Below are 21,797 nucleotides of genomic sequence, written 5' to 3'. Positions count from 1 at the left end.
GTTGCACCTACCTAAAAAGAAAAAAAAAACAATAAAAATAAATTAAAACTAGTTATATTTAATATTTAAAATGTATTCTTGGAAAGTTGTTAAATACGAAGACCCTTTTTTAACCGACTTCAATTTCATAGAAAGAGGAGGTTCTGTATTCGGTTGTGGCTATTTTTTTTTATTTTTTATGTATGTTCACCGATTATTCCGAGACCGGTGGTCCGATTTGAGTAATTCTTTTTTTGTTCGAAATGAGATCCCTGATGATGGGATCCCTGAGGAATTGAGGGAACTCCTTAATTTTTAAAGGCACATGTATGGTGATTTGGGTGTTTTCATAAGCAACTTGAGCATTTTCTCTCGAAAACGACCAATTTGATGAAGTGGACCTGATGATGATGATTGTTTTGAAGATAGTGATGATGATTTTTTTAATGTAGGATGTTCAGCGATTACTCCGAGACCCGTGGTCCGACTTGAACAATTCTTTTTTTGTTTGAAAGGAACTACCTCCAAGGTGGTCCCACATTAATCTGGTGCTGTTCTGATGATGGAATCCATGAGGAATTGAGGGAACTCCTCAATTTTTAAAGGCACATGTATGGTGATTTGGTCGTTTTCTTAAGCAACTTGATCATTTTTTCTCGAAAACCACCAATTTGATGAAGTGGCGCTGATGATGATGATTGTTTTGATGATAATGATTTCAGCGATTACTCCGGCACCCATGATCCGATTTGAGTTATTCTTTTTCTGTTTGAAAGAAGTTACCTCTCCAAGGTGTTTTCGTAATATTTTTGGTTTTGATCTGATGATGGAATCCGTGAGGAATTGAGGGAACTCCTCAATTTTTAAAGGCACGTGTATGGTAATTTCGGTGTTTTCTAAAGTAACTCAAGCAATTCCTCACCAAAACCTGGTGGTTTTGGTGAGGAATTGCTTGAGTTACTTATTGTTGTTATTGTTGAGTTATTTGATGTAGTGCAACTGTAGCCTAACCACGAGTTTGGCACTAAATATTCTTCGTAACTTACTTTGTACACTAATATGCCAGTACGAGCGAGATGCATAAACAGTAAGTTACGCACATGATAGCGAATATATCAATGTCAAACTCGTGGTAAGGCTACTGATAACTTCCCTCGTATGTGTATTATGATTTTTGATGTAGGTAGTGTTGCAAACAACCAAAGAGACTGAGAGGTGAAGGTAGAGGGTACTAGTGTTTGGGGGGTTTGAGGTTGGGGGTTGAGGGGAGGTGAGTTGATGGGTCGGGGACTGAGGGGTTGGGAGTTAAGGGATTGGGGGTTAGGGTCAGGAGTTAAGGGGTCTGGGGTTAGGGGTCGGGGAATGGCGGTTGAAGGGTTGGTGGTTTAGGGTCGAGGGGTTCAGTGATCAGGGGTTGATGTGCTGTGAGGTTGAGTGATCGGGGGGTTTAAGGGATTGGGTCAGTGGTGGGGCGTAGAATGGATTTACTGACAGGAATGATTTCCCAGACGGACTCGAGGAAAATTCTGATTATTTAATAAAGTTTACGAATTTACAGATAAACATGATTATGTTTTTCATTCATGCGTCACGCTCTTAACAATGTCTTAAAACTAAAAATGGAAAAATAAAAACTTTTATAAAAAAAAGATAAACCGACTTCAAAAAGGATGAAATAAAGTATTATCCTTTTAGGGTTCCGTGTTTAAGTATATGCGTTACCAACTGATATGTTTGAAGTCGGTGCCAAGCCAAGTACTCCAAGTAGTAACAATACCAGTCAAAAATAATCAGCTTTATGTCTATAAATCCCATTACAACTGTACAAATATTATAAACGTGAAAGCAATTATGTCTGCCTCTTTGCTACCTTTTCATGGCTAACCAACTGAACCGCCTTAGCTGAAATTTTGCATTAAGGTTCCTTGAATTGTTTCATATTTTGAAATGTAGTCCTCTGGATAAGCGACAGAAAATAACTTAGTCCCAATCCCACACTTGCGTGCTATGAGTTATGACTGTTTAAGAATTAGTAAGAAATGCTCATTAAAAAAAATACGACGACAAAACGTATTAGATTTACACTAACGTGCCGACAAGCATGGTACGAACTGCACCGAGAAGGTTCAACCGTGTGTTCTGTTCTGAGGTGTGTTCTTAAATACCTACAGAAAGTTCGTTTATTGTCGTCGTGTAACGCTGCGTCTTATATAGGCGAACACTCGCGAACGCGAAGCGAAGCGATGCGGCACGGCGCGGCCGGCCCAAGGCGTTCGCGTTCGCAACGAGATCGCCCACGTAGGACACGTCTATATAGGACATATAGGTATCAAAGGATTAATTAAGGCGCCGTGCCGCGCCGCTTCGCATTCGCGTGTTGTTCGCCTACGTAGTACGCTGCGTTAGGTAATCCAACGTACATACTTATATAGCCGCATCTTTATCAAATTGCACCAAAATCACTATGAATATATGGTTTAAAATTTGGCTTGGCACCGACTTCAAACATATCAGTTGGTAACGCATATACACGGAACCCTAAAAAGGATAATATTTTATTTCATCCTTTTTGAAGTCGGTTTATCTTTTTTTTATAAAAGTTTTTATTGAGCATTAATTTGTTGATTACAAAATATTTTACTTTTACGAGTAGGTATCATGGGTCTGATTTGATTGACTCTAACTATGTAATGCACATTCATTAATTCTGTTAACCAAAAATATATAGGTATATAACTTGGCAATTGGCAAACGTGCTTTATTGGCAAACAGTTTTCATAATAATTTTGACTCAAAATGTTCCCATGTCCTTCTCGCGGCCGAATATTCGATATTCGGCCAAAACCACTATTCGGTCCTCTTTAAATATATAAAGTTTTAAATCTCTTCGGCGGCCGGTTCTGCGTGGCTGTGTTGCGGTGCCGCCTTGTATATGTGCGTGCTGTGGCGCGTCATCACAATATAAAACCTATGTTACATACATAGGTTCTTAGAAAACATCCATGACTCAGGAATAAATATTTGTGATAAACACACTAATAAAAAACCCTTACCGGGTTTCGAACCCAGGACCTCTGGCTTCTTAGGTAGGTTCACTATCGACTACGCTAGGAGGCCGTAATTATTTTTGCTGCTACACTTCGTTTCCTGTCCTCAATGTTACAACGCCTATTGTAAAAATATATAAAAATTTAGTCTATCAAACCAATTTTTAAGTAGAAAAAGGCGCAAATATTCAAATTATGTACGGCAATTAGAAACCCTCGCGCGTACCTTATTCAAATTTGACGACTTTCTAGACTAATATTTTATGACTTATAATTGTGGTCCCACCAATAGCATTGTAAAGCTATAGATTTACAAATAATTAACATATATATGTTCTTAAAAGTAGGTTATACTTATCTCTAAACTATAAAACAATTTAGTAGCCCATGCAGGACTATATTACTATACTATACATAGACTGTTTTTTTATAAAGCAATAACGCCGCTAAGCTAGGTAGAGTAGGCAGAGTAAAACCAATCCTAAAAGTACAGAAAGTTATTTAAGATTGATTGCTATAACCCTTAATAGTACATAATACATAAAAATATTAAAAAAAACCTAACAAAATATTTCTTAAAACAAATAAGTTTGAACATTTTCTATAAAACCAGTTAGACCTAATAATCGTTTATTTTTCTAAAGTAAATAAATTATATAATTATTTTTTTCTCTTTATTTAAGAGCCCGGTTACGATTTTAGTCGCAAAAATGTAAAGTTGATAGATTTCTTCTGTGAAATTGTACACCTTTTGTTACCTAATTGAAATAACAAGTACTGGTTTCTATTAGCACGACTTCTTATCTTTCCGTTTATCAGATCATTTTTTTGAAAAAAGGCTTACTAAATTAGTAATGATTTTTTTTCTGATGGACGTTTAGGTAAACGCGTGTAAAGCACTGATTTTGATGCTCTTATTTGTAAATTTCGTAAAGTTTGGACTGCTAAAAATGGTAAATTTTTATTACATATATTCTGTACTTTAGGTTTATCAGATTACATTGTTGTTATATGACTTAGAGTTCGAGGAAATGAAAGTTAAACGAATTCAATTTTCTCCAGAAATGACCTCAAAACAAGTGACAATTTCTCCGAAAATCTACTTATTTTCGACGTAGATTGCATACTCAAATAATCTGCAATGTTTACTTAAACTGTTGCTGTACTTCATTTTATTTAAATTGCAGCTTTTATTATCTGACGATTTTTTAAAAACTTCCCCTTTTACTGGTATAACAACGGTGACACGCGCTCGCGGCCTCAGTCCCGCGCGGGAGCTGGTAGAGGCAGGACGTTTGTTGATCGGCTCCGCACGTTGCATCGACGACGACGAAGTTATTTATCATTGTGTGCGTCGCTCGCCGTGTAAAAAGTTATATTTGTTTGCGTGTTTGGCTGTACTGTGTGCGTGTAAACTGCGACCAGAAACTTTAATCCTTGGGTTGTAAGTACTTGTTTATTAACCGCCTTCAAAAAAAAGGAGGTTCTCAGTTTGACCCGTATGTTTGTATGTATATGTATGTATGTATGTTTGTTCGCGATTATCTCGCATTTGGCTGAACCGATTTTGATGCGGTTTTTAGAAAAGTGTTTGTTACATTCTGGAGAAGGTTTTAGTATACATAGAGCTGAGCTGATGCTGAACCCTGGCTGTACCTAGTGGAACGCAGGTTTAGTGCAACATAGGCACACGCTGTTTTGGTCTTCCGACACGTCTTGATGAGCAATTAGGAGAGCAGTACCCAAGATGGAGCTGATGCTGAACCCTGGCTGTACCTAGTGGAAATCAAGTTTCGTGCAACATAGGCACACGCTGTTTTGGTCTTCCGACACGTCTTGATGAGCACTTGGGAGAGCAGTACCCAAGATAGAGCTGATGCTGAACCCTGGCTGTACCTAATGGAACGCAGGTTTGGTGCAACATAGGCACACGCTGTTTTGGTCTTCCGACACGTCTTGATGAGCAATTAGGAGAGCAGTACCCAAGATGGAGCTGATGCTGAACCCTGGCTGTACCTAGTGGAAATCAGGTTTCGTGCAACATAGGCACACGCTGTTTTGGTTATTCGACACGTCTTGATGAGCAATTAGGAGAGCAGTACCCAAGATGGAGCTGATGCTAAACCCTGGCTGTACCTAGTGGAACGCAGGTTTGGTGCAACATAGGCACACGCTGTTTTGGTCTTCTGACACGTCTTGATGAGCAATTAGGAGAGCAGTACCCAAGATAGAGCTGATGATGAACCCTGACTGTACTTAGTGGAACTCAGGTTCATTTATTGTTATCAGAACTTCCACCCCCTTTTAACCCCCAGTACCTACTGCATGTTAAACGTGTGGTAGCTCTGGTCAGGTGCCTGCTTCATCTGGCAGCCCTCCAGGTGTTCCAGGTCTTGAAGAACTCAACCTGCCTACAGCATACTCTACCAACTTCAGATAAAAAGAGTTTTACCCCTGATCCGATGCGTCCAGCAGCACTCCAGGTGTTCCAGGTGTTGAGCTGTCTCCGTCATACACTACCCACAACACGCTGAGCGAGTGTTACCCACCCTTTGCCCTTGACCCTTTGCACTCAGCAGCACTCCAGGTGTTCCAGATCTGGAGCTTTCCCCATCATACACTACCAGCGGCACGTTGAGCGAGTGTTACCCGTTACCCCTGACCCTTTGTACCCAGCAGCACTCCAGGTGTTCCAGGTCTGGAGCTTTCCCTATCATACACTACCAGCAGCACGTTGAGCGAGTGTTACCCCTGACTCTTTGCACCAGAAGCATTCCAGGTGTTCCAGGTCTTGAGCTGTATCTATCGTACACTACACACTACCAGCGGCATGTTGAGCGAGTGTTACCCCTGACCCTTTGCACCCAGAAGTACTCCAGGTGTTCCAGGTCTTGAGCAGTATTCATCGTACAACCAACAACACATTGAGCGAGTGTTAGAAGAGCGGAGAAGAGCGGATGACTTTGGAAATAAAAATTATTATACACCCTTCCCAACAATTAAGACTATCTCCATAATATCAAATTCCATCCAAATCGGTTTTAATGGATCCCATACAAATTTCCATTACCCCCCCCCCCCCGTTTCTGGGGTAAAACCTATCCTATGTCCTTCCCCAGGACTCAAACTATGTCCATACCTCATTTCATCTTAATCGGTTCAGCGGTTATTGATTCCCCATACAAATTTCCACCCCCTTAAAGGGTGAGTTCTTGAATAAAAAGTATTCTATGTCCTTCCCCGGGACTCAAACTATCTGTATACCAAATTTCAACAAAAGGTTAGTTTCCCCTCTGGGTTGGAACGTTGGAAAGTCAGATGGCAGTCGCTTTCGTAAAAACTAGTGCCTGTGCCAATTCTCGGGATTAGTTGCCAAGCGGACCCCAGCAGACTTCCATGAGCCGTGGCAAAAAGGCTGGGATAACGCGAGTAAGATGATTATATATATATATATATATAAGATATTGCCTTAGTGCAAATCATTATCATCATGCTATATAATTTGTATGTATTATATGAATACATAGGTAAATTGTTAAGAGTAATAAACGATTATATCAAATTTACCGAAAGTTTTATTTTAACCTAATTAAAGTTATAAAGTGACGCATAATGTTGCGAAAGTATCAATATTGTTTAGGCGGTCGCGTTATTTCAAGCAGCGGCCGGCGTTCGGTTACTGTGTAAAAGTCGTATCTTCGCGCGTTTTCAAATCGACTACGGGCTCTTAAGAGCTTGTCACCGAGGTGAACATGTCGCTCCATAGAAAACAGCAATACAATGTTCTTACAATTAACTTAATCTATTAACAATAAATTATATAAATAAATGATTATGGTTACATAAAAATGCGCGAGGTTATTATTGTAGGTATGGAAGGTAGAGGTAAGGAAATGAATCTTCATGCAACTTCATGCATCAAAAAGTGACCGTAAAAAACAGTAAATAGGCGGCGCCACCATACACTGAAGTACCTAGACCATACACCTAGTATTTTATATAGATGTGCACCCGTGCGACCGTGAGGGACAGAACATACCTACGCTATGCGACAAAATTAAAAACACGTTTTAACATTCCTGACAACATACCAGGAAAAACCTACGTAATTTGGTCGGGTTATTTGCTGCCCCTCCCCCATTTCATCTATGGATGGTATAGAAAGGATGCCAATCTCTTATGGCAGAATTGTTGCAAAAGTGACCGCTTTCAGCTTTAAATAATAGTTCCTAATCTCTCCGGTGGCGCTAGTTAGGCTCTGGGACATGAGTATAACATGAACCAACATATAACCCGACCAAATTACGTAGGTTGTTTTTGGTAGTATTTCGGTGTATGGTGGCGCCGGCTAATTACTGTTTTCTGATGGACACTTTTCATACATAGAGATTTGGCTCCTTTATATAGTCTCCATGATTTCATCTTTACATTATTTTACCTCTATGGTTCATGTCATAGAGTCCCTATATATTACAATACTCTTTGGTCTCAGAGCCTGCCTAGCGCCACCGGAGAGATTAGGAACTATTATTTACAGCTGAAAGCTGCGGTGTCAGCATGGTTGCATTTTTATCACCTGTCACTATGCCTGTCACATTCGCACTTACCTACTTGTTAGAACGTGACAGGCATGGTGACAGGCGATAAAAATGCTACCGTGCTAAGCCCGCTGGTCACTTTTGCAACAATTCTGCCATAAGAGATTGTCATCCTTTCTATACCATCCATAATTGTAGGAGATAGACCAAGATAAGTCTGTCATCAAATATGTCTATGTAGGCTTTAGGTTACTTTTCGCTCATGTCGTCTCTGAAGCGCGCTCCAGACTACGCGGCAAGAAGCCGCGAACGCGAGTGTGGAGTAGTGCCAATACGACTATTAAAAAAAACAATAAACGATATTTGATATATTTTGCAGTTTTATTTGTATAGAATTTCCAAAAAAAGCATAAATAAAACATTATTAACAAATTCCAATAATATCAAATTGCAAATTTATAGTTGGTCAAACCAAATTGGCAGTAAATAAGAACAAAAAAGTAAACTCATCCTTTTCTTTCGGGTGCTAGTACTAGTGTAAGATAAAGATAGTATGATTCTCTCTGTCTATGTTTGAAATAAGACAGTCCTTTGACAAAGTATAATTACAAATACAGATTTAAAATATTTCATTTAAATATTAGCGGTAAAAATGTCTACTCAAACACGCGTAGGTATTTTTTGATCGTTTTGGAGGTAAAGTTGAACATTTTTCATTCTGTAATTCTATTTCATTGGATTTATTGTGCGTTGTTGATTGTGTTATTTAATATGAGTTTCGACGAAAATATTAAATGAATACCTGTTAATTATATTTCATGTTTAAGGCAACGATGTATGTATTGTGAAGCATAATATCAACATAAAAAACTATGTAATCTTAATTAATTTTTAACAAGCAGAAACGTCTGTGATCGATGCTATTAAGCTTAGAATAAATTTAAAAGTGGAAAAATTACTGCCTTGGGTGAGACTTGAACTCACGGCCTCTGGATTGATACTCCAGCGCTCTGCCAACTGAGCCACCAAGACCTCATCCATAGTGAGCAAATCTTCCCACTATATGGGTCTTGGGGACCCTAGCGACATCTACCGTAAAAGTGTTACACTTCTTAAACGGCCACCGGAGTTCCAAGTCATATTGGAAATTCACCAGTTACGATGTACTACCCATTCTAAATTAATTTTAAACAAGCAAAAACGTCTGCGACCGATGCTATTAAGCTTAGAATAAATTTAAAAGTGGAAAAATTACTGCCTTGGGTGAGACTTGAACTCACGGCCTCTGGATCGATACTCCAGCGCTCTGCCAACTGAGCCACCAAGACCTCATCCATAGTCAGCAAATCTTCCCACTATATGGGAGCGTAGTGAGCCCGGATAGGTATGAGGCCGACAACCTCTTTCCACGCCGATGCATGTATAGTGCTTTTCTCAAACATGCAATGAAATAAATAAAGAAATCTCCACGAAATTAAAGTTTTATTTCTAAAGAAACTAAAAGTAAACGAGGCACAAAATATAACTATCACCTTTACGTATATTTATCACCCGTGTCGTATATTTTACACATGTAGTTTATCAATTTATTACACAAATTTTCAAGATATATTTATGTATCTTTGATTTTTTCGCCTTGCATCCGTCTGACTGTAGTTTTAGCCACATAACTAAGATTACATCGTTTTTTATGTTGATATTATGCTTCACATACATCGTTGCCTTAAACATGAAATATAATTAACAGGTATTCATTTAATATTTTCGTCGAAACTCATATTAAATAACACAATCAACAACGCACAATAAATCCAATGAAATAGAATTACAGAATGAAAAATGTTCAACTTTACCTCCAAAACGATAAAAAAAATACCTACGCGTGTTTGAGTAGACATTTTTACCGCTAATATTTAAATGAAATATTTTAAATCTGTATTTGTAATTATACTTTGTCAAAGGACTGTCTTATTTCAAACATAGACAGAGAGAATCATACTATATTTATCTTACACTAGTACTAGCACCCGAAAGAAAAGGATGAGTTTACTTTTTTTGTTCTGTTTTACTGCCAATTTGGTTTGACCAACTATAAATTTGTAATTTGATATTATTGGAATTTGTTAATAATGTTTTATTTATGATTTTTTTGGAAATTCTATACAAATAAAACTGCAAAATATATAAAATATCGTTTATTGTTTTTTTTAATAGTCGTATTGGCAGAATGTCATTCCGAACCAAAAGCAAATATTGGTTATAGTATTTTTTTATGGCTGAATGCCAGGATGCTGTGTCACAAATATATGTGAAATGAAAATTTAAAAAAAGCCACTTCCCGGCCTAGGCCTGCAACTTTGTATGAAATTTCATTACAGACCTCTCGTCTAGCCGCGCCTGAGACGTGATACTTCCCAGCCTAATATAAAGAACGTAATATCAATATTACATAGCATGTTTGAGAAATGTACTATTACGCGATTAAGTCCCGTCGTTGTGAATAACAATAAGGCCAAAATTGCAAATAAACTACAAATATATATTCAAAGACCCACAACAAGATGGTCTGACGATCTGGTTAAGGTCGCGGGGAGACGTAGGATTAAAGCGGCGCAAGACCGGTCGTTGTGGAGATCCCTAGGGTAGGCCTATGTCTTTCGGCTAATATGATGATATATTCAAATATGATTCCGATCAGCAACTGTTATCCCTCATCAAGCATTTTGTCGTAAAAAAGACTTGTATATACATATTTACTCATATAACTAAGTATAATCACAAAGTTACTTTAATAGCCCTTATTTATAATATCTTCGGATTCCTTTTTGGTGTCATTTGGTCAACAGCCAGGCAATTTATTTGTCGCTCAAGAGTCGGAAAATCAGCAGTGTCCGACCGACGTTTCAGTTTCGGCATAAAAATCAAGAACTGCCGAACCTTTCGGCCGCGTCGAATCTTATCTAATATTAAGGGTCCCCGGCAAGCTCGGTTCTCCATACAAACGTAGTTACGCTCTCGTTTTAAACGAGTAGCTAGTTTGCTCTGAAACTTTGTACTTACAATAGTATAAAAATATATGTCTATGTCTGTAATTAGTGTATGTAGCTTTGTCAGATACCATAGTTAATAAATCATACAATATTTGTTTTTGCTTTATGTGGCGCTGGTGGCCTAGCGGTAAGAGCGTGCGACTTTCAATCCGGAGGTCGCGGGTTCAAACCCCGGCTCATACCAATGAGTTTTTCGGAACTTATGTACGAAATATCATTTGATATTTACCAGTCGCTTTTCGGTGAAGGAAAACATCGTGAGAAAACCAGACTGATCCTAACAAGGCCTAGTTCCCGCTCTGGGTTGAAAGGTCTCAAAGGTCAGATGGCAGTCGCTTTCGTAAAAACTAGTGCCTACGTCGATTCTTAGGATTAGTTGTCAAGTGGACCCCAGGCTCCCAGGAGTCGTGGTAAAATGCCGGGATAACGCGAGGAAGAAGAAGGATTTGTTTTTGCTTTATTTCGTTTGTTTTATAAACTGGAGCTATATCCCAGGTAGCAGTGACGTCAGCGACGTCATAATGAAGTCGCTGACGTCATAATGACGTATAATTGCTACCTGGGATATACTAATTACAGACCTAGATATACTTCATGTTATTATATGTGCAAAGTTTCATTACAATCCAACACGTAGTTTTAAAATGAGAACGAAACTCCGTTTGTATGGGAAGGTGAAATTCGGCCGAGCTTGCCGGGGACTCTTAACTATACTTTCAGTTCGCGTTCGGATAATTTTATGTAATTATTATTTTATATTATTATTATAGCAGTGGACCCGGTAATGGGCGTGGAACAGGTAATGGGACAAAAAACCACAAATCCTCTAAAATAAGTATTTAAAAGTAGTTTATAAACTGGTAATATTTTACCATAAACAAGAGTCACTGTTTAAGTTTGACTTTTTATGAAATTCGGTTATTTTTAAGGAAATTGGCGCCAACCCAAAAGTTGTTGTGTCACTGAAAAAAATAACCAGTAAGAAGTCTTAACAACTTCGCTAAGAGAGGTAAGTTCATATATTTAATTTTAATTAATTATTACTTGGTGTAAACTAGAATGTGTTTTGTTAATTGCATTTACCATGACATAAGGTATACTACACACTATTTTGTGACTCCAGAGATGTAAAAAAAATAGCAGTATTTTGACCAATCCCATTATAGGAGCTGTAAAACTACATACCTCAGTTCAGATGCTATTGTGAATTAAAAAAATCGTCAGCCGGTTGTATCGCGGTGGAATTGGTGGAAAGATCGTCAGCTGGTCACATGAAAATGTAAAAAATATATTTTCAGTCATCGCCTTCTGTTTCATACTTTGTCAGAAGGTAGTTTACATGCTATTCTGAAAGACCGTCAGCTGCTGGTCACATAAACATGTAAAAAAAATGGGAATCTGCCGAATCCTACACCAGAAGTCGTCATGGATGTCATTTTATAGGTTTATGGGAGTGATTAGTTTCGAAAATGATGACCATTTTGGAATCCAAGATAGCGGACATGCACTATGTCATAAAAGTCGTCATGGATGTCGTTTTATAGGTTTAAGGGAGTGCAGATTTCGAAAATGATGACCATTTTAGAATCCAAGATGGCGGACATGCACAATGTCATAAAAGTCGTCATGGATGTCGTTTTATGAATTTTAGGGAGTGCTAGTTTCGAAAATGACCATTTTGGAATCCAAGATGGCGGACATGCACTATGTCATAAAAGTCGTCATGGATGTCGTTTTATAGGGTTAAGGGAGTGCAGATTTCGAAAATGATGACCATTTTGGAATCCAAGATGGCGGACATGCACTATGTCATAAAAGTCGTCATGGATGTCGTTATATGGGTTTTAGGGAGTGCAACAAGCGGCCAGTACTGTACTGTGAAGGGGATACGCCTATTTTTTTTATGAAATAGGAGGCAAACGAGCAGACGGATCACCTGATGGTAAGCGATTACCGCCGCCCATGGACACCCGCAACACCAGAGGGGTTGTAAGTGCGTTGCCGGCCTTTAAGATGGGAGTACGCTCTTTTCTTGAGGGTCGTATCGGTCCGGAAATACCGCAGCGCCAAGGAGTCAAGCCGTTCCGAAATACGCTGGCAGTCGACAATTCGAGTCGCTCTTCGTTGGATGCTGCGGTCCAGAGTTAGAAGCTGGTATTGGGGTGCCCCTGCCCATAGATGAGAACAGTATTCCATGTGTGGGCGAACCTGCGCCTTATACAGCTGTAGGCGGTGCGCCGGCGTGAAATACTGTCTCGATCTGTTGAGCACACCGAGCTTTTTTGAGGCTAATTTGGCCTTACCCTCTAAATGGCCGCGGAACTGGACTTCACTCGAAATGTCGACGCCAAGGATTCTGATGCTGGCTGTGGCAGTCAGGGGAGTGCTCTCAAAACGAGGTGTCACGACAAACTAACTTTTTTGCGGTAAACGCGCAAATCTGTGTCTTGATAGGGTTAAAACGGACTAAGTTAAGTCGACCCCATTGAATATTGGGGAATATGTGGTAGATATTTATACATAGAGGATTGATATTCAATATATTATTTGTTTCTCACAGATTAGTTAATTGACAAATCATCTATACAGAATGACTGCCTCTTCAGGAATGGCGATCACGCACCCCCGTTCCATTTGACAGGGCGATACGATTCTAAATTCAAAACGTGGCTGTTGCCAGTTACTGATAAAAAAGCTGCAAAGGTTACAAAACCTTTACAGTACCTATCAAAAGAAGCTATGTATATGTAAAAAACGGATTAAGCAATATCAGACCAATTTGTCTCGGGGCCCTCTATGACATTTGGTCGAGCACCCCCCGCCCATCTCGCACCGTTAAGAAGTTGCTATACAAAATAAGTGGTAACTTTTTCCATCTTGGATTTTTTCCAAAAAAATTTTATAACAATCCATGGGACCCCGAGTTTCCGTGACCAACATTGTAGCGCGCTAGGACAAACTTGAAAATCGGGCGCCCTTTTGAAATAGAAATGGCGGCGTCAGAAACTGCCAGGGTCCCTCTATGACATTTGGTCGAGCACTCCCCACATAATTTGACCGTTTGGCTGGGCCGTCGTAAATTTGCCATCTTGGATTCCAAAATGGTCATTGTAATGTTCTGTATTTACCACAGTATATCATACTATATAATGTATTTCCAACGGCTCGTCAACCCAAACATGACGTGATACGACTGCTCTGGTCGGCCCTAACTGTCAGTGACATCACTATGACGTAAGCGCTCGAGACGCCAATACACGAGTCATCATTTTCGAAACTGACACTCCCTAAAACCCATAAAACGACACCCATGACGACTTTTATGACATAGTGCATGTCCACCATCTTGGATTCCAAAATGGTCATCATTTTCGAAACTAGCACTCCCTAAAACCCATAAAACGACATCTATGACGACTTTTATGACATTGTGCATGTCCGCCATCTTGGATTCTAAAATGGTCATCATTTTCGAAATCTGCACTCCCTTAAACCTATAAAACGACATCCATGACGACTTTTATGACATAGTGCATGTCCACCATCTTGGATTCCAAAATGGTCATCATTTTCGAAACTAGCACTCCCTAAAACCCATAAAACGACATCCATGACGACTTTTATGACATAGTGCATGTCCGCCATCTTGGATTCCAAGATGGTCATCATTTTCGAAATCCTGTCCCTAAAACCTATTAAACAACCATGATCATAATGTTCCTAAAATTAATCGAGACAAAATTATTCGATATAGAGTGGATACGAGTTTTTGCCCGCGAGGCGATTGGTCATGGAAATCTGTTCCTGGTTCCCGGTCTATTAGTGTGGGTCAAATTTTTGAAGCTGAATTTGCCAAATCTTGTTTCCTATTCCAATATTTTATACTGATAGGGATGCCCATTATAGGGGGCCCATTACAAAATCCACGCCCATTACCGGGGTGCCATTACTGGAGCTTTGCTGACCATGACTGGAGAAAAACACATAGTAATTAAATTGTTAATTATGTGGAAACTAATTGCTGAATCTTTGATACAACACGCCTGAAACATAAAAGACGGATAGGACATTCAACTTCTAACACGCAAAGCGGTAACATTTTACATGTATCAGGGAAATATAACAAATACTCCAAATTTCCTCTTACAAGTCCCATGACTGGTGCCGTTACTATAGGTAAGTAATTTCTGTTGAAGTAATCGGCGTGGTCCGTCGCCACTAGCCACTATATTTCTGGCACGATATGTCATACGAATACAATACAATAATGCTACATGACATGACATGAGTTGCGTGACTCGTTTGGCAAAATGGTTCAAGAAATATGTTCTACGAATAATATCTTCTTACTTCAGCTAATATTGTTTCATAGGTAGACTCATCGATGACCACAAACGTTTTGGCTCGTCTGCTGAAATAGTATATGTCCCCGGTAAAGATGTCGAACCAGAGTGCGTGAATATTCAACTCATGTTTTTGCAGTCTTGATTTCAACATACCATAAGATGCAATATTTTGAACTTGTTGTAATGTATTAACCTAAAAAGAAAGTTGTGAAATATTAACCAAACTAAATACCTATTTAAATAATTACATATGAAGGGTATACACGGAAAGAACATGTCTAGTCACCGTGACAACATTTTGAGTTATCGCGGTTTGAAAGGAACGATGTACCTAGGTAAAATAATTAACCATATTATTTTCATGTATAACTTGTATAAGTGTTTTTAAAGTGAGAAAAAAAGGAGTTATATTTATAATGGCAGCGGTAACAGAAGTTGTAACTTATAGTTCACTGAGGGTTCTACATTTTTAAAATTAAAATCTCGTTTTCGAAAAAAAATGACCAGACAATGTTCTTTCCGTGTACCCTTCATATAGGTATTATATCAGGCGCCAGTTTAGATCCCACGCAATTTTAAATCACAATCTTATTGTACGATATAAGTTATATCATATAACTAACTACAAGATGGCCAACTTAAGAGGTATACAACTTTTTTGCCTCCATTTTGTTTTAGCAGTAAATATGACAGTTGCTGCATGAAAATTACTTTTTAATGGGAAGTAATTAAATGATCAGCCGTTTTTAAAACTGATCTGCAAAAAAAAATTGCCATTAAATCATTTGGGCAGCATACAAATATGTTGCCGGCAATAAATAAAAATCGAGCTGCAACTCTTGTTCAGCAAATAATTCACAAACGGTCAACATTATAACCAATATACATCTGCTTAATAAATAGTTGAGCTGCAAAATTATTATTTGGTTAGCAAGATTTAAAAATTGGTTGGCAGTTTAATTGAGACGTATGCATATTAAATAAATGGTAATCTGATATAATAAGATGGGTTGCGTTTGATTTGAAAAATCGGCATGTGCGTGTATTTCATTCGATGATTATTAGCAGTCACATTGCGGTGTTCTAACGTATTTGTTGGTGATATTTATCCGTTTTGGTACTTTGAGAGTATTATGCTCGTAGGTGTAAAATGGAAGATATTAGCTACTAGAAAAGTTAGAACTAGGTTAGGTTAGAACTGCGACCTTCACAGAAAACAACTGCTACTAGAAAAGTGGGTTAGGTTAGGTTAGAACTGCGACATTCACAGAAACAAACTAGAAAAGTGGGTTAGGTTAAGTTAGAACTGCGACCTTTACAGAAACCAACTGCTACTAGAAAAATGGGTTAGGTTAGGTTAGAACTAATTTTTGCGGATCAGTTAAATTGTAATCCAAAATGGAATAATCCGCTTACCCACTGACTGCTTAACAAAATTTGATTAATGGTGGATCGCTTACTGCCTAGCAAATAATTAATTTGCCAACCAAAAGAATTTAGAGCAGCTCATTATGACATTAATTGCGAACTGATTTTGAAATACTTGCTAACCTTAAGTTGCTGATCAAATACACATTTTGGCTGACCTAATATATATTTTTGTTCATCAAAATAGGAATATTTTGCAGATCGATTAAATAACACCCCTTTTTAATACAGTTGCTCAAAAAGTGCTACTTTACGTAGCTGTTTAGCGTGCGGAAAGTTGGTATTCGCAAACTAGTGCTTTTTACTTTTCCAATTTTTTTTTAATTTACACTTGTCCCAATTCATGACTCCTTATTGATAAGTGTTAATATTAGTTTCCTTTAAACGTCGTAACGTAACCAACATAAAAACCTACTGTTAATGTAAGAAAAAGAAAAATATACATATTTCATATTTTATTACTTACCTCTTCATTATTATAACACGTTTAAATTTTAATATTCAAGATTGAAAAACCGTTCTTAATAAGTTGTCTGAATGGAACGGAATAGCTATGGAAGGTAGAGGTAGGAATAGCTGCCGAAACGCCTGTCAAAGAAGACGCATTTTTTCTTACTGCAAGCTAAGTTTCCAAAGGCAACATTCGATATTGTTTTTATTCCTTACTTCATGGAGACTATATAAAGGAGCCAAATCTCTATGTATAAAAAGTGTCCATCAAAAAACAGTAATTAGGCGGCGCCACCATACACCGAAATACTCCCAAAAACAACCTACGTAATTTGGTCGGGTTATTTGTTGCCTTATATGGCTTATGTCCCAGAGCCTAACTAGAGCCACCGGAGACCATCAAATCACCACACCAACCACCAACAAATATCACCAACAAATACGTTATTTGGAGCTAAAGATTTTTAAATTTCGTTCACTCTTTGGTGCAGTTTTTTTTAGTTGTTTAAAAAAACACCCCCTAGTCTCACAATAAAACATTTGTATCCAGTATACAATGAAACAGGTCTCATGTTTAATGAAACATGATGTTCACTGAATACCATTTACCCACAATGAAACAAACTCATTATTTTTGTTTTAAATAATTAAAGCATTTGTGAGACATTTGTGAAAGTAAAATACCATGAAAATTGATAATAAATTAAATATCATATGGCAAAACATAAGATACTAACTTTAGAAATGGCTGAGATATGATAGTTTATATGTTGAATGTTTCATTGATGGCAAGGTATTGGTCACATGTCGAACATTGAAACAGTCGTACACAATGAAACATCACGATATTTATAAAACACTATGTTGCTAGAAAGTGTATGATATCAAGCATGGAGATGCTCAAAACCCTCCCGCGTCCACCTAGTTGGCAATCATGCTCCGTGGACATAGAAGGCGTAGCTTTCTCGCAGCAAGCCGTACGTGCCGACCAGATTTTCGATTCACAATGAAACTCTGGTGTGTGTACAATGGAACGACTCTTTCGCTTTTATATATTTCATCAATATTATAATCATGCGATAAGTCGGAAACCTTTTAAATAACCAATTTCAGCCTACAACTATTTTCTTAGTTTCTTTCTCATTAATTGATTAAAAGCATATATGTATTAATGTCACTTATTTTTACACCGTTTCAATGTTTATTGACCATGTTTCATGGTAGACTATAATTATTACATTTGTTTCACTGTAAAAATTAGACTGTTTCATTGAAAACAAGCATAAATACACAATGAAACAAAACTCATTTTTTAGAAAAAGTATTATAATACAAAAACTGTTAAAGATAGGAAGAAACCAAGAATGCTATACGATAGCCAACTAAATTGTTTATCTTCATACGAAATATCACAATCATAACTTTAAAAACACCAGAGATAGGAAGGTTTGAACTTTTGGTGTTTCAATGTCCCACAACTAACCCTACGTTTAAAGGAAACTAATATTAACACTCATCAATAAGTAGTCATGAATTGGAACAAGTGTATAAATTTTAAAAAAGTTGTAAAAGTGAAAAGCACTAGTGGCCTATTTAATAAAACTACAAGTTACAATTTACGCACGCTAAACAGCTACGTAAAGTAGCACTTTATGAGCAACTGTATTAAAAAAGTATATCTATAATTTTGATTGATTGAGTGCATTGTTGTTACCTGAGATAATTTGTCTTCTGTACTAAATTTGTTTTCAGGATCGATATATGCTACAAATTTAGTTTGTGGTGTTTCAGCTGCAAACAACATAGGTTTTGAGAAATCGCCGTCCATTGCGATGAATTTGTCCAAGCTTGTTTGCCCATGATTACACAACCATGATCTTAAGGGAGACATTCTTCTTTGTTCCTGTAATGTGTATAAATATATATTTATTATTAGATTTATTAGTTGTGGCTGTGCCCGCCATACCTGCTTCGCTTCGTATTCGTTAGGTTAGGTGTGTCGTATGTCAGTTTTCGTCCACTTATAGGAGATGCCAACTTTGAAATGCGGAAAAAAATCTAAAAGTACTCTTACTTAAGTATATATGTTTATATTGCTCATATTGTCTATTTTAGGTTAATATATTACTTGACCTTAAATAATATTTACGGTTTATTTTATAAAAAACATAATTTGCAAAAGTAGTGTTATTTTAGTTTTCGTCCACCTTAGAGGATATAATATAACCAAACGGAGACGCCTTGTCTGTAATTTTCTGTGCAAAAAAGTCTGCCAATTTTTGCGGGGGAGGGGAACGTCAGATGTATACGTAACGTCAAATAGCCATGTCAGATAAACGTCAGTCCATACATTGTTTATGACCATTGGCCGACTATTTTCGACAGAGGGGAACGCCTGTTAATGGCTACTCCGTTTGGTTATATTATATCCTCTAATCTAAGCCGTCCACCTATTATGTTATGAACTAGTTTTCGTCCACCTATGAGCTAGTTTCCTACATGAAGGAACCTTCTTCATGTAAATACATTGTACTTAACATAAAAAGGCTCCGAATAGTCCTCAATGTTCTAGAATATGCCCGAACATGGCATGGAATACTCTCGAATACTCTTCAATGTTCTGAACTGTTCTAGAAATGTTTGAATTTTTTTTTGTACGTTTATCACAATCTATTCTGAACTTTCATTTATTAACTTAAGGTTCAAAATTCAAAAACAAAGCAAGTTTCTGGGAGGCTAAAGGGCGAAACTTTCAGCCCTTATATCTTCAAAAGCACACTGTTCAGGTAACAGGTAACACGGGAAACTTCCTCATGGACGGGAGATAGAGGTAGAGGGTTACCAGTTACCACACCGTATATATAACTCCCATGACCGTACCGGGACTCGTTTCTGAGTTTTAGCGGCACGCACATTGTACACTTTCTATTATAATATAAATTGATTACACACAATTCTTTGTGGCAATGGCAACTCCGTCAAGTGGACGGAACCTGGCACTGGACGGTCTCTGGACGGTTTCTGGAATACCTACCCTATATATGGTTTACCCACCCCCGGTAAGAGGCTAATGCAGCCTACGTTCATTCCCAGCTCTTTATAGTTTTGCCGTGAAAAGATAACAAATAATAGAGATAGACACATGATAGACAATACTTAAGTAATTGAAACATAAAATAAGTATATATAAACGTTTGTAAATGCGAAGTGCTAAGATAAACAAAATTCGTAGACTAACCGTGTTTGACTCTTCTTTGCTTTTTAACTTGTATAAGAGATTCATAGCTTTACAGTCACTATGGCCGCACACAATAATGTGCCTTATATCGTTAATTATGCAGCCAAGTTCCAACGCAGCTGGTTCGCAGCTTGTCATCTCGTCTACAAAGTGCTGAGCGTGAGGGATCAGATTTCCGGCGTTTCGAACTGACAAAATACATTTTATTTAAAAAACCACCAAACGATAAAATGATATTGAATTATATTTTAAAATATGAAGTCATATTTTTACAAACCAACAAACATGTCGCCTACACTGGTTTCCGTAAATCTAGTAGGAATCATTCGACTGTCCATGCATGTGTAGAATACTGCTTTAGGCTAAAAAATACATGATATACAATAATTAGTAACAAGCTCTAACGACTAATAAACCTAATACATATATTTTACTAGTTATTGACAACATTAAAACCTTTGTTCCGCATTGCCCGCATTGGGCTTTTTTGGCTAGTGTTGAGGCTTTAGCTTTTGGGATCTTTATTTACACTACTAGCTGTGCCCGCGGCTTCGCCCGCGTGGAATTCGGTCTGTGTCTGTAAGCGGCAAATTCACCCCTAATTTCTCTCCCTCTCCCCTGGAGGCGGAACTTGAAGTAAAGTTGACAGATGGACACGATTGTAGCCCAGATAAAATATTTTACAATTAGGTACCACTAAATAAAACTACACTCCAAAGTCATTTTCTTTTGCCTTTATTCAAATTTTTGACGTGATTTAAACGACATGTCACGATGGAAAAAAAAATAATTTTAAATAATTACCTATGATATGGTTGTTGATTTTACCACTACGTAACTATGTCATTTTTAGTTTACTTGATTACTTAATGTTTACTCTGTTCCCCAAAAGATGGCACTGTGCAATGTGTGGCAATTAATTTAATGTTCAAAAAAAAACCGGCCAAGTGAGAGTAGGACTCGCGCACCGAGGGTTCCGTACTGTTTAGTATTTGTTGTTATAGCGGCAACAGAAACACATCATCTGTGAAAATTTCAATTGTCTAGCTATCACGGTTCATGAGATACAGCCTGGTGACAGACAGACAGACGGACAGACAGACAGCGGAGTCTTAGTAATAGGATCCCGTTTTTACCCTTTGGGTACGGAACCCTAAAATCCAAATTGTTGATATCCGTACCCCCCTCTTCTAAACTTAAGTTAATTTGGCAAAATCCTTTCTCGGTGGCTTATTCATGTCACAACGTATTAATTTCAGTGCCATCTGTTAGTTTGGCAGGGTACTCGATAATCGTAGCACATAATTATTTAAAAAAAAAGTTTGCTCCTTCCTAAGTAGCGCTATAAGATTCAGGTGCAAACTTAATAAGTCGAGTGTGCTCAAGCGATGAAAAGGTCAAATACGTCATTCTCTGAATAAAATATTTCCTTTGGCGTAATTAATTTTTGTGTTTCTAAGATGAATTTAAGAAGTGGAGCCACCCAGATTTTTGATCTCGCCCAGCTACAAATACGCTAAAAATTCTTCCCCCAGGAAGTTGTATTTCAAAAACAAGCTTTTATACAATTACCATCTACACAATGGCCCCTAAATTGTTTGACATAATTTTTAAGAAAAAAAAACCGACTTCAATGGGGGATGCCGCTGAAAGTTCACTTATTGTTGATGGTGCCCGCTTAGACCCAGGTAGCAAAATGACGTCAGCGACGTCATAATTAC

The 21,797-nt window shown here is 37.8% G+C and overlaps 2 protein-coding genes and 1 non-coding gene across 5 annotated transcripts in view; all 3 read right to left on the bottom strand.

Moving 5' to 3' along the window:
- Nucleotides 1–21,797, bottom strand: part of LOC134754837 (DNA replication licensing factor Mcm7) — a 425,513-nt gene that overhangs the window by 53,740 nt on the left and 349,976 nt on the right. The gene's annotated exons all lie outside the window — the stretch shown is intronic.
- Nucleotides 8,524–8,596, bottom strand: Trnad-auc (transfer RNA aspartic acid (anticodon AUC)). The gene has a single exon. It is a non-coding gene; the product is annotated as a tRNA-Asp (tRNA).
- LOC134754920 (beta carbonic anhydrase 1) overlaps nt 14,567–21,797 on the bottom strand; it is a 24,430-nt gene continuing 17,199 nt past the window's right edge. The window contains exons 2-6 of one of the 3 annotated variants that reach the window (XM_063691397.1): nt 20,354–20,438; nt 20,077–20,264; nt 18,553–18,741; nt 15,114–15,153; nt 14,567–15,025 (exon numbers count right to left, since the gene is read on the bottom strand). In XM_063691397.1, coding sequence (XP_063547467.1) covers nt 14,970–15,025; nt 15,114–15,153; nt 18,553–18,741; nt 20,077–20,264; nt 20,354–20,438 — 558 coding nt within the window. In that variant the 3' untranslated portion in view covers nt 14,567–14,969. Of the gene's footprint in view, nt 15,154–18,552; nt 18,742–20,076; nt 20,265–20,353; nt 20,439–21,797 lie in introns of all 3 variants that reach the window. The other 2 variants (XM_063691395.1, XM_063691398.1) reach the window with 2 other exon arrangements.

The sequence above is a fragment of the Cydia strobilella genome, chromosome Z (genome assembly GCF_947568885.1).
Source record: "Cydia strobilella chromosome Z, ilCydStro3.1, whole genome shotgun sequence".
NCBI lineage: Eukaryota > Metazoa > Arthropoda > Insecta > Lepidoptera > Tortricidae > Cydia > Cydia strobilella.
The sequence above is the reverse complement of the archived record's forward strand: the minus strand, read 5'-3'. Positions and strand labels throughout refer to the sequence as shown.